Below are 14,126 nucleotides of genomic sequence, written 5' to 3'. Positions count from 1 at the left end.
TAATTATAATTTGTCTTTTATAAAAGTGTAAAAGTTCAATTAAATAGATGTTGACAAAAAAAAAATAAAAAATTGTAATTGTAATGTGACTGACTTTGGACCAAGTCTATTAATGATTAGAAAATAACACAAACTCATAAAACGTAAAGTAAATACTAATAACCTAAATAATTAATAAAACATAAATAAATGTAAAGACCGAATATTCTTTTCTTGTACTGCATAATCAGAACTTGAATTTTATTTCATTCTTTATCGAAATGGTCGAAAAGACATTTTCATAAGATAATCAATTTAATTCACTTGGATTATTGCGAGAGACTCTGCAGAGCGTTTTATGGAAGGCAACTCGATCCTTTGGGTATTATTAAAGTCAATTGGGATACTGCACTTGATTTAAAGAAGGGGCAAATTGGTTTCAGAATTATTGCAGAGCGTGTTATGGCAACTCGTAGCTTAACTCAAAAAACTAGTGTGGATCCATGTACGGCCAAAGCCTGGGCAACCTTACATGCAGTTTGATATCTTTTGAAAGGAGACACGTTGCAAATAGTCAACACGGTAAATTCGGGTAACCAATCCTGGAGTAGATATGGGCATTTCATAGACGGTATTAAATCGAAGTTGGATACCCTTTGTAGTCCATGTGAGGAGGGAAGCCAATTCAACTACTCATGTTCTAGTTAAAGTGGTTGTTTTTTATGTCAGGAATTCTATTTGGTCAGAGGAAACTCCACCTAATATCATTATATTGTTCGTGGGGAGTCCGTTGTCCCTATTTTTTGATCTTAGGGTCTTTATTGATTTGTAATAAGACATGCATTTTTGTTCAAAAAAATTATAATAAAAAATTCACTTGGATTATTGTACAATTAATATTATGATAACAACAAAATGGAATCGATCGGCCTAAAATCATGAGAAAAGCAAGTGAAAAAATCCATAATTCCACAATTTAACAACATTGACGTGAAGACAAGTTGAATGACAATGTTAGCTTCGTCAAAGTCATCATCTCAAACGAAGAAATAAACTACTCCCCACGAAAAAACAAAACAGATTTGCTCTTAATTAAACTATTGAATACTAATCAGCAAGTTGCTCTGAAAATAATTTTCTTTTTTTTAAACAAAATCGTGGAAGATGTTGTGCTTGGGAGTGGGGAGTATGCAGAAGATGTCGTATTTTGATTGTGCGTTTATAAGAAAATGACGGTTTGAACCCCACAAGCTACATGATGCATTTTTTTAAGGGCAAACAGCAATTTTGTATAGCAGAAAAAGTAATGTTTTCTAGGTTTTACTAAATATTTTACTTTGTTTTTAAAAATCGTGTCTCATTCATTACATTTTGAAATTGCTATTTTTTTAAATCACACATTGCAAAATCAGACTAAGAATGTGGATGCCACCCTTTATAAATATAAAATTAAGTTTACAAAAAAAAAAACGTCGCTTTAAATTTGATAAGTTTAAGATCTTTAGGTTATATTATGTTTTTTTCATTATCATCTCAAAGTCATACCTTATTGCAAATTATGTAATCCAAATCTCAATTACTCTATGAAATAATGACTCTATGATTGATAATCACGAATTGTATAACAAGTTAAATCTTAGTTTATTTAAGCTTGCATATAGTAATAATTGTATTATTTAATCTTGCATATAAATTTAGATAGCAATTCAAAACTCTCATTACCTCATACGTGGATAACAGATAAGAACCGCAACAACTGCCCGAATGCTGATAGTAATTATATAATTAAGATGCGAATGCTAAGAACCGAGTCTGCATTTTCACCCATACTAAGAATAAGCTATATGTGGGACTTGATTATGAAAAAAAAAAAAAAAAAAAAAAGTAGAGGGACTTGAGCCAGAATTTATGGTAGAGAAAATGGGTGAAAGTGGGTGGGAGGATAATCATGGCAGTAAAAAAAAGAAAATATGCAAATTGAGAAAGATCCCAGCAACTCAGCAAGCACGCCTTTACTTCCTCAAAGCATGCAGTTTTGAATCCTTGGAATGACAACGGTTGAGACTGCCCGAGCTTTCACAGAAGATTCCAATCACTTTTGCATCGTTTCCTGATTCATTCCTACCAAGAAAACCATGAACACTGGAGAGTCGTCGGTCGGTCGGTCGGTCGTCGGCCTTAAACTATTGCCGAGAAAAAATAAAAATAAAAATAATGGACGATAATTGATAAGAACTGTTGGGGATAAATCTCACTCAACCCGATCCAAAGAGGAGATTCAAAAGTCAAATAAGGTCCAAACAGATAAGAATAATGATCAAATAAAAATAATGATCATATCAGAAGTCTAAGAAGATATCAGATCAGAAGTCTAAGAAGGATTAAAGTCCAATTAGAACTCTAACAACAGTTTTAAATCAACAAGGTGCAGGAGTTTTAATCCAGGTTTAACTCTACCACTTTGCCTATAAATAGGCTCATACCCAGGTATAAACTAAGACTCAATTTTATGCATAGAGCATTATTTTCTCACATAAGCTAACTTAGGCATCGGAGCGGGACCCCCGAAAGGGTCGAGTTATTGAGAAGCGTAAAGAACATCAAAGGAACGTGGTGATTCATACATTATTTTAAGATTCTTGAACAAGAAGCCAAAAAACAGAGCATGTGGTGATTGAGTTTTTCAATAAAAATTTCTATCTTTTAAATAAAATAATCATAGTTATGGATGCAAGTGGGTGGGAGGATGATAATGATACTAAAAAAATAAAATAAAGTAAGACAATTGAGAAGGATCCCAGCAAGGCAGCAAGCATCCCTCAAATAATTTTAATAAACTGTTTAGAGAACAATTAAAACACAATTTACAAATACGAGATACTTATAATGACTGGCATTGTTTATTAATGTTTTTTTTTTCTCTCTTTTTTTCTAAAATAAAAATACTAACAAATAACTAAAAATATAAAATAATCACAAAATATTTAAAATTATTTTTACCTTTATATCAAGATGGAAAAGGAACAGAGCCAATATGGTAAGTTCACTGAATTTAATTATATATAATATATAATTAAATTCAAAAAAAGATGTCATTTTAGATTTGGTATGTTTAAGACCTTTAGGTTATGTTAGGTTTTTTCACTATCTTCTTGAAACCTCATTGAATTTACTTTTTTTTTTTTTTTGGTAATCCAAATCTCAATTACTTTACGAGACAATGACTATTTATGACTGATAATCGCGAATTGTGTAACAAATTAAATATTAATTTATTAGTTTGCATGTATTAATAACTGCATTATTTAATTTTGTGTATAGATTTAAATAGTAATCTAAAACGTATATTATCTCATATGCGAATAATAGATAATAACCGCGCGAATGCATATAGTAATTGAGAAATGATCCCTACACTCATTTTTCACAACAGTTCCACAACAAGCTGACGTGGCTGGTAATATTTTATTATTTTTTTTGTTTTGTTTTCTTTTCTTTTTGTAAAAAAATAATAAAATATTACTAGCCACATCAACTTGTTGTGGGACTGTTGTGAGAAATGAGTGTAGGGATAATTTCTCATAGTAATTATATAATACGAATGTAGATACGAATATTTTAAAGTGATAATCACATTTTACAGATGTAAAAATTGCTAATGACCGAAACGACATTTTCACCCATACTAAAGAATAAGCTATACGTGGGACTTGGTTATTTAAAAAAAAAAAAAAAAAAAATTAAAATTGAGAAAGATCCCAACAAGCACCCACAAACAGGCCGTACTTCCTCAAACTATATATAACCGATATTTTATGTTCAACTGCGTTTAATTTTAAAAATTATGTTTGATTAATAGCATTTTAAAATAGTTATTTTTTCAAACTATATATAACCGATATTTTTTCAAATTACACGTTGCAAACCAGGAAACCAACAAACAGTTAGTTGTCAGGGTAACAGCAAAGCTAAGGGGCTTCCTTATTTCAAAAAAAGAAAAGAAAAAGGATTTGAGCCAAAATTTATGGTATTAACAGAGTTAGATGAAAGACATGAATCATCCCATGCTCCAATATTCCCACTTAACCCAAAAACAAAAAGAGGACTTCTGCTCTTTATTTATTGCATGGGAATGAAGAAGCCAAAAGTGGTGGTAATTAAGCACGTCACCCTTAAACTATTGCCCAGACAGAAGGAAAAAAAAATTGCTCTTAAATATTGAATAGTAAAGAGCAAGTTGCTCTTAATTTATAGTATGGTGGGCAAGTAGCACATAGATAACCTTGAGAAGGAGGGTGAGTACCTTAACTTATATGCTTTTATGCATCTATGAGGCTTAATCGATCAGATAAAACCAACCACCTAAAACTAAACAGCTATTCATAGATCCCGAAGGTTATGTTTTCATGAAAGCAAAAGCAACCTGCAATTCCTTAGTTACACTAGACCTTCACATTCTGCTATGTAAATGAGATGGCCAGGCAATTTGTGTATGTATTGTTGAAAAACTTTTGATGTTGAGCAATGTTCTGTATGTAATGCAGGAAAAGATCGACATTAGTGTTATTTTATTTATGCATATGTGTGTTTTAGTTTTGATTTTAAATAAGAATTGGGTCTTACTCTTTTTTATTTGTTATTTTCTTTTTTTTTTGAATATTATTTTAAATATTTAATTCTTAATTTTTACTATTATCATACACCGTCAGAACAAATTTAATTTTATATTGTATATTAGGTAAGACTTGATCTTATTTGACATTCTTTATTGAAATGGTCAGAAAAGACATGTACGTTCATAAGATTATTGGGCAATTAGTATAATATAATATCATAATCATGACAAGCTGTCAAGCACAGAAGCAAGTTGCTCTTAAAAATATTGAATAGTAATCAGCAATTTGCTCCTTATATTTATTGTATGGAATGAAGAAGCCAAAAGTGGTGGTTAGCACGTCGCCCTTAAAACTATCACCCAGAAAAAACAAAAGGTAAAAAAAAAAAAATAGTTGCTCTTAATTTATAGTACGGTCACTATGGTGGGCAACTACTATACATAGATAATCTTGAGTACGAGTGTGAGTACCTTAACTTACATGCTTCTATGCATCTGTCGAGCTTAATCAGATAAAACCAACCACCTAAAACAGGATCATTTGTACAATCTCAACCATCTAAACTGCAGAAATCAGTTTCAAAATAAAATAAAAATAAAATTCACTAGGATTAGTGTTAGTGTACAATTAGTATTATGATAACAACAAAATGGAATGGGGCCTAAAATCATGAGAAAAGCATCAAATATAATCCATAATTACACAATTGAAACAGCATTGACGTGAAGACAAGTTGAATGACACTGTTAGATTCGTCGAAGTCATCATCTAAAACGAAAATAATAGAAATAAAAAAGTTCAATGATAAGCAAGTTGCTCTTAAACTAATGAATATAAATAAAAAAAATTTGCTCAATTCACTGTATCGGAATGAATTAAGAAGCCAAAAGTGGTGATAATTAAGCAAGTTGCTCTTAAACTACTCCCCAGAAAATAAATAAATAAAAATAAAAAATCTTAAACTATTGAATATTAATCAGCAAGTTGCTCTGAAAATAATTTTTTTTTAAACAAAATCGTGGAAGATGGCTTGGGAGTTGGAAGTATGCAGAAGACGTCGTGTTTGATAGCGCGTTCAAAAAAAAAGCAACATGATGCATTTTTTTTTAAAGTTGTCTAATTCACTACATTTTGAAATTGCTAGTTTTTGTTTAAAAACTACGATGCACATTTTTTCAAATCACACATGCCAAATCAAACTAAGATATAAAGGGTCAAAATCCTTTTATATTTTTTTGTTATCCGCATATGTTCATTACCTCATATGCGGATAACGAATAATAATCACATTTAATAACCGCACAAATGCAGATAGTAATTATATAATACAAATATGAATATTTAAAAGTGATAACCTTATTATACAAATGTGAATATTGCTAAGAACTAAATCCGTATTTTCACTTATAATAAGAATAAGTTATATGTGGGTACCTGATTATTAAAAAAAATAAATAAATAAATAAAGTACAGGGAGTTGAGCTAGAATTTATGGTAGATAAATGGGTGAAAGTTGGTGGAAGGATAATCATGACAGTTAAAAAAAATTAAAAAAAATAAATAAATAATGCAAATTGAGAAAGATACCAGCAAGCACGCCACAGAAAGGCCCTACTTCCTCAAAGCATGCAGTTTTGAATCCTTGGAATAACAACTTTTGAGACTTCCAGAGCTTTCACACAAGATTCCATTCACTTTTGCATCGTTTCCAGCTGATTCATTCCTTCCTACCAAGAAAACCATGAACACTGGAGAGTCGTCGTTTTTTGTTTCTTCAGTCAAGAAAGTGGGAGAGCTCCTTCTCCCTCCCTTCATCCAATCGCTGTGGGATCAATTGGTGGTTCCCGAGTTTTTGGACTTCGTACGCGGAGCAGGACTTGAAGAAAATCTGGACAAGTGGAAGAAAACGCTGTCAAGAATTCAGACAATGCTTGATGATGCCGAGGAGAAGCAACACAGTGACAGGGCTGTGAAAGAGTGGTTGGATGATCTCAGAGACTTGGCTTACGATCTCGACGATATTGTGGATGAACTCACCACTGAAGCATCGAAAGCTGAAAATCAGGATCGCCCAAGTAAGGTACGGAAACTCACCCCAGTTGCTTGGTTTACTCGTTTGACTCCAAGCCATTTTAAGATCAAAAGTAGGCTGGGGGAGATCACTGATCGATTCAATGATATCGAGACACGGAAAAATCAACTGAATTTGAAACAAACTGCTGATGGGAGGTCGTCAAACAAAAGGAGATGGACAGCAGCGCCAACTTCTGTAATGAATGATAGTCATGTTTATGGCAGGGAAAAAGATACAGAGGCTATGCTTGAATTGTTGCTGGGTGAAAAATATAGTAAGGTTGGAGTCTCTGTGATTCCTATACTTGGCATGGGAGGTATAGGAAAGACAACTCTTGCCCAACTTTTATTCAATGATGAAAAAGTGCAAAGCTTTTTTGAATTGAAAGCATGGGCTTGTGTTTCTGAAGACTTTGATGCTGTTAGGGTGACAAAAGCAATTATAAAATCGGCCACCGCTGAAAGCTGTGACGAAACTGATCTGAATTTGTTGCAAGTCCAAGTCAAGGAGAAACTAAAAGGGAAGAGGTTTCTAGTCGTTCTTGACGATATGTGGAATGAGAGCTACCATGACTGGACTATCCTGTGTGCTCCTTTCCTAGCAGGAGCTCCTGGAAGTAGGATTGTCATCACAACTCGCAATCAGAGAGTTTCATCAATGATGAGTACCATTCCAGCCTACTGTTTGAAAGTATTGTCAAATGATGCCTGTTTGTCTATATTTACCCAACATGCACTAGGGACAAGCAACTTCAGTGCACATCCAAATCTTAAAGATATTGGTGAAAAGATCGTTGAAAAATGTAAAGGCTTGCCTTTGGCAGCAAAGACCCTCGGAGGCCTCTTGCGCACTACGTTGGACCGTTATGAGTGGGAAGGTATACTAAAGAGCAAGATATGGGATATACCAGAGGAGAGAAGTAGAATTGTTCCAGCTCTTATGTTGAGCTACCACCATCTACCTTCACATTTAAAGAGATGCTTTGCGTATTGTTCAATACTCCCCAAAGACTATGAATTTGAGGAGGAGCAGGTGGTTTTGTTATGGATGGCAGAAGGTCTAATTCAGCCACCAAAAGGTAATAAGCAAATGAAAGATTTGGGTAGTCAGTATTTTTGCGATCTATTGTCGAGGTCATTTTTTCAACACTCAAGCATGAAGAAATCAAAATTTCTTATGCACGACCTTATCAATGATTTAGCCCAATGGGTTGCTGGAGATATATGCTTCAAAATGGAGGATAGAATTGAGGGCATCAACAAAGGAAAAATTTCCAAAAGAGTTCGGCATTTGTCTTACCTCGGCGACTATTTTGATGGCGCTAAAAAGTTTGAGGTTTTTTCTGAACTCACTTGTCTACGTACCTTCATGCCTCTTATGCTACCTAACATGGGGATGTGTTATTTGACTCATGATGTTCCTTTCAAATTGTTGTCGAAATTACCATGTTTAAGGGTTCTCTCTTTTAGTGGGTACCGCATAGTTGAGCTACCGGATTCAATTGGTGATTTGAAGCATCTACGGTATCTTGACCTCTCTTACACTCAAATTAGAGGTCTACCTGAATCAATAACCACTCTCTGCACCTTACAAACACTGATATTGGAAAGATGTTCTTATCTAGTGGAATTGCCTTCAAATTTTGGAAACTTGGTCAACTTGCGCCACTTCAACATTCTCAATGCATATAAACTGGAAGGGATGCCTCCTCAAATAGGTAAATTAACTAGTCTCCAGACATTGTCTAATCTAATTGTGAGAAAAGACAATTGCTTCGCGCTAAAAGATTTAGGTTATTTGTTGCATCTTCGAGGGACACTTATCATCTCAAGATTGGAGAATGCCATTGAACCCAGGGATGCAAGTGATGCAAAGTTAATTGAAAAGCCCAATCTCGCTGCGTTGTGCTTGGAATGGAGCGCCAATGTGGATTGGTCACAAGATAGAGCAAGCGAATTAGATATACTTAACATGCTACATCCAAACAAGTCTTTGAAAGAGCTCATTGTCAGGTGCTATGGTGGTACTGAATTTCCAACTTGGTTAAAAGGTCATTCATTTCCTCATATGGTGCTCCTAAGGATTGAAAACTGAGAAAGTGCACATCATTGCCACCAGCGGGCCAACTACCATCACTTAAACACCTTTTCATCGAAGGCATGGCTAGTGTAAAGAATGTTGGTGATGAGTTTTATGGGGATAGTTGCTCTCAACCTTTTGAATCCTTAGAAACTTTGTATTTTGAGAATATGGAAGAATGGGAGAGCTGGAGCCCTAATGGGGAGTTCCCACACTTGCGTGAGCTTACTATTAGAAATTGTCCCAAGCTGTTGGAGAATTTACCAAACCACCTTCCCTCACTACAAAGTGTTGTTATAGAAAGATGTGAGCAGTTGGTGGTTTCAATTTCAAGCTTTCCGGAGCTTTGCAAAGTAGAATTTGAGAATTCAAGAGGGGTGGTGCGCAAAAGTAAGGTGGACTTCACCTCACTAAACTCTAAGTCTCTTTCAAGAATTTCGGGCTTTACATGTCCAAGAGTAGGGTTTATGAATGTAAAATCTCTAAGGATTACAAATTGTGAGGAGCTAACGCCTTTCTGGTCAAATGAAGTGGGATTACTAAAACCCCTCCCCTGTCTTAGTTATGTGGAGGTTGATAACTGTCAAAAACTAGTTTCTTTGGTGGCAGAAGAAGTAAAAGAGCAGCAACAACAGGGTATGTCATCCACACGCAATGACACGAAATCTTTACCCAAGGCATTGATGTACAACAACAAATGTCTTGAGCATATTCTTATTAATAAATGTGATTCGCTGACACACATTGCAACAGGCCAACTACCTCCAACTCTAAAACGGCTACAGATATGGAATTGCGAGAATATTATACAAATTTTGTTGGACAAGAATGATACCAACAGTTGCAGTAGCAACACATCTCTTCTTGAGTACTTGGAAATTTATGGTTGTCCATCCCTCAAATTCTTAACATCCAGCAGAGAATTTCTTGCAACACTTAAACACGTCGATATTGAGAATTGTGGAATGCTGGAGTCAGTGGCGAAAAGCTTCCATCGGAACTCTCCTCTCGAAATAATTTATATTGAGCATTGTATAAACCTTGAATCCTTACTGGACGAAGGATTGCTCCCATGCAACCTTAGAGTGCTGAGGATTTCTGATTGTGAGAAAATGCGGGCCCTACCGAACTGCATACACAGCTTCACCTCTCTTCGAGAATTGGAGATAGTAAAATGTCCAGGTGTGGCATCCTTTCCGGGAGAAGGCTTTCCCACCAACTTAACATCACTTGATATCAGAGATTGCAACATCAATGAGGCCTTGCTTGAGTGGGGGTTGCAAAAGCTTACCTCTCTTCAACGTCTTCAATTTGGAGAATGTCCGCATCTGGTGTCATTTCCAGAAATGACGTTGTCTACCTCTCTAGCCAGCCTCCACATCAGTAACTTGCCGGATTTGAAATACTTATCTTCCAAAGGCTTTCGATACCTCTCATCTCTTAAAACACTAAGAATTGGTTGGTGCAAAAAGTTGATGTCCTTTCCAGATGATGGTCTGCCTCCCTCACTCTTGCATCTTCGCATCTTTTGCTGTGAAATGTTCACATCCTTTCCAAAGGATGGTCTGCCTCCCTTGCTCCAGCAACTTCATATTGCAAACTGTCCTCTGCTGAAAGAACACTGCAAGAAAGATCAAGGACGAGAGTGGTCCAAGATAGCCCACATCCCTCGCGTTGAAATTGATGATAGGTTCATCTATGACCCAGAACCGGAAGAGCAGAATCAGCCCATGGATCAATACCGCCTAGAGATTTTGTTTTATTATGCCTAAGACAAGTCTTTTGGTTGGCTTACACATAAATCCAATGGTCAGTTTATTGCCACATCACCTCTTTTTATTGCGACTCTTCTTTGATTTCCAATGCATTCAGGTTCTCCATCTCCAGAATGGAAGGCTCCTTTGATTGTCTTTTGAGTGTTTGCGTTGGAAATACCCTTTTACTGCTGTTCTTGTTGGTTTGGTGAACGTACTGCTATTCTTGCAGGGGTTAACGACATCGTAAGTGTTTGTTAAAATGCTCAAGTGACCAAGCAGAGAGAGAAGGCTTTCGACCATTGAGTGTTTCATTACTAATTGCCATGTTGCTGATCATTACAGATTTTCAAATCATTACAAAAAGGTTTGTAACTGGATATTTTCTTCTTTGTATTGTTTCCTCCTCATTCAAAGAACATATAAATGACACAAAAATAGTACACATTTTTCTAGTGAACTGAGATGGGTGAAATGTTTTTTGTGTGGTTTTACGCCAATAGACAAAGAAAATTATATTATCAAGCTTTTCCCAATATGTTTGAAATTTGGACTAGAAAATGGAAAAATATCTCATTCTGATCTTTCGCCTATGTGCAATATAATCAAATGCATTCCATTCCATTGGTATTATCAAATAAAATTTGAATAAATAACATCTTAATTACGTGGTTCACTGCCTCTGTAATTTTATTGGAGGGAAAAGAATATTGACTGGAAATTTGTTTTATCATTATATCATATTTTGAAAATTTTATATACAGACAAGCGTGTGTGTGTGTGATTGAACAAAAAATGAGTTCTATTTGAGTGACTCTTTGTGTATATTTCATTTATATTTGTTTGTGTGAAAAGTTATGATCGTCATTGATTTTTTAGATCATGCTGACATTTTCAGGTGTTAAGTTGCAAATTGTTAGAGGTGTGGACTAAAGAAGCTAATATATCTCATCGAGGGCGACCCAAAATTGACATTTTGAAGCTGCCGAGAGCATCAAAATTGCGTAAGCATTTTTTATTTATAAAAGTGCATCGAAGAGCCAGATTTCTTTTTACCATATATATAAATGTTGTGTGGGAGATTGAACCTTGTCTGATATATCATCGTAATCATGATCAATTTGTGATGATTTGATTTGTTCCTCCATTCCAAAATGAAAGTTCAGGTTTCAAATCAAGCAATTTCGAATGAAGAATGGGTGGACAAGTGTACTTAAAATGATTTTCCCAATATCACAGGTGGGCACAATTTTTATGAATGTCTTATTTGCTTTTTAAATAGATGAAGTGTTATACGAAAAGATGTATAGGGAGTGTACTTTTTTTACCTTGTTTCTTATTTTGACCTGCATTTGGTATATGGTGTGGTGCTTTGATTTTTGCTACTTTGGAATGGGTAGAATTGTTATTAGTGATGGTTTAACTGTTCAGAATGATGTAGACGTTGCTTTGATTTATAGAACAAAATAACAATAGGTTGGTTATGATGCTACACCCTCTCTTGCTATCAACTAGAGAATATAGAGTAAGAATCTATGTTCAAAATCGACGATGGCTTCTTTATCCTATTTACTGTGGCTATAACTCTGTTTTTTTTTTTAACTAGGAGGAGGGCACTGGCGCACGAGATGCTTAGGAGGCAGAGTAAAGACATGATAGTCCAATTGCTAATTCCCTCGTACCAAACAAGGATTCATAGGTCTTGATTCTTAAAGCTTATTTTCAATGAAAACAAGAACAATAAGCAATTCATTGTCTCAACAAAATATCTCCCTTAGTTTGGGGCAGCTGAGTTTTGTTAATTTTCTCGTAGTAAACAATGATTGATAAGTCCTAAAACTTGTTTTTTATGGAACAATAGCAATCTGCAATTCATTGGTTACAGTGGACCTTCATAATATGCAAGGTAAATAAGATTGGCAATTCATATAAGCCCTACCAATCAGCACTGTGAATTCCCAAAAATATGTTATTGTTCACAGTTCCAATATGTGTGTCAAATTTTTCTAATATGTGTTGTCAAATTTTTCGTCTTGTGCCTTGTAGTTGTTTACAACAGAAATTCTAGAGGGAATTGATGTGCAGAGAACATTAATGGATATTTTTCCATTGATTTTTTTTAAAAAAAAAAAACTTTATACTTGCAAGTCAATGAGTGCCGTTTGAAAAAGTATTTGCTTAAGGATTGTCATCGCAAAAACAGAAAGTTTTATTTGGTAATGTTGCTTATACTATCTGCTTTTGTCCAGGAGGGAGACACAAGTGCACGAGAAGAGATGCTTAGGAGGCAGAGTAAAGATGCGATCAGGAATATTGTGGCTTAATTGTTAGAATATATTGTGAGATTTGACATTATGAGATTTAATTTATGCATAATTATAATTGATTATAATTAAATTAGATTTGAATTAATTCAATTTTGATTTGATTTGATCTTTCTTACCCTTTTGTATTTTCTCTACATCCCTATAAATAATGATCATTTGTATTATAAATGATTAAGGAATAAGAGCAACAATGCACGTAAAATCTTTGTTCTTATTTTCTTTATTCCGCTTTTCATTTTATATTTCTATAGCATTATCTTTTCTTTTATTAATAACCCTATAGATGTAGGCTTGTTAAGCCAAACTACGCTAAATTTTAGTTTCATGTGCAATTAGATTATTTTTATTCTGCTTCTTTGGAATCCTAAAATTTATTGTCTAAACAAATATACCTCCCTTAGGTTGGGGCAGCTGAGTTTTATTAACTCCCTCATACTAAACAAAGATTGATAGGTCATAATGCTTGTTTCTTATGAATGCAAAAGCAATCTGCAATTCATTGGTTATAGTGAACCTTCATATTATGCAAGGTAAATAAGATTGTCAATTTGTGTATGTATTGTAAAAAAAGCTTTTGATATTAATCAGTGTTTTGTATATTGGTCAAAACTAGAAATTTATTTCACATTCTTCAATGAAATGGTCGGGAAAGACATGTTCCTAAACCAACCGATCTTGTTCACTTCATTTTGGACATTGATGTCATGATTATCTTTGTTTAACCATCTGAATTAAGGATGACATTTTCGAACCAATTCAGCCATCATATTTGTACGTAGATATTATCAAACCATGTTCAGCTAATGTGTTTTAGGGATGCCTTTTGTTTTTAATTTGAAAAAAATGTTTTGATATGATAAAAAAGTTCAAAGTGGTTTTGTATTTTTAAGAATGTTTAATGTTTTGGTTGTTTGTTAATATTTTTATTTTTTTTAAAAAAAAAACAATAAAAGACACAACAAAATTTTGACATCCATTATAAAAGTATTTTTAACCACTCTCACCGTCAAATCCTCTGCCCATAACCATTAAGTGGAAGTAGAAGTGTTTATAATAGATGAGGTGCCCTGCCTGGGAAAGATTTTCCATTATAGAAAAAAAGAATAAATTATATTATATTATTTGATAAGAAGAATAACAATTTTATTTTTATTTTTCATTTGAGCACCACCACCAAAGTCTCTCCCTAAATTCTGGCCAATTTAGGCAGAATCTGGTCAACCGAAATCCGGCGACAGTGGCCGGACGTAGCCAGATTTCGGTACCGGCTGATTTCCGACCTGTTTTTTTTTAGGAA

The 14,126-nt window shown here is 34.3% G+C and overlaps 2 protein-coding genes across 3 annotated transcripts; both read left to right on the top strand.

Annotated features, from left to right (window-relative positions):
* Nucleotides 1-6,206: 6,206 nt before the first annotated feature.
* On the top strand, nucleotides 6,207-13,037 carry LOC133880038 (putative disease resistance RPP13-like protein 1). Of its 2 annotated transcripts, none has more exons than XM_062318903.1 (6): nucleotides 6,207-10,557; nucleotides 10,735-10,869; nucleotides 11,401-11,506; nucleotides 11,669-11,741; nucleotides 12,109-12,201; nucleotides 12,752-13,037. In XM_062318903.1, the coding sequence occupies exon 1, from the start codon at nucleotides 6,337-6,339 to the stop codon at nucleotides 8,761-8,763; it is 2,427 nt and encodes an 808-aa protein (XP_062174887.1). In that variant the 5' UTR covers nucleotides 6,207-6,336; the 3' UTR covers nucleotides 8,764-10,557; nucleotides 10,735-10,869; nucleotides 11,401-11,506; nucleotides 11,669-11,741; nucleotides 12,109-12,201; nucleotides 12,752-13,037. The 2 variants fall into 2 exon arrangements, with proteins under 2 accessions (XP_062174887.1, XP_062174888.1); XM_062318904.1 differs by having other exon boundaries at nucleotides 6,207-10,620.
* On the top strand, nucleotides 8,829-10,520 carry LOC133879268 (putative disease resistance protein At3g14460). Its single transcript, XM_062317796.1, has one exon. It carries the CDS (start codon nucleotides 8,829-8,831, stop codon nucleotides 10,518-10,520), a length of 1,692 nt encoding a protein of 563 aa, XP_062173780.1.
* Nucleotides 13,038-14,126: the final 1,089 nt, after the last annotated feature.

Source organism: Alnus glutinosa, chromosome 10 (assembly GCF_958979055.1).
Source record: "Alnus glutinosa chromosome 10, dhAlnGlut1.1, whole genome shotgun sequence".
NCBI lineage: Eukaryota > Viridiplantae > Streptophyta > Magnoliopsida > Fagales > Betulaceae > Alnus > Alnus glutinosa.
The sequence above is the reverse complement of the archived record's forward strand: the minus strand, read 5'-3'. Positions and strand labels throughout refer to the sequence as shown.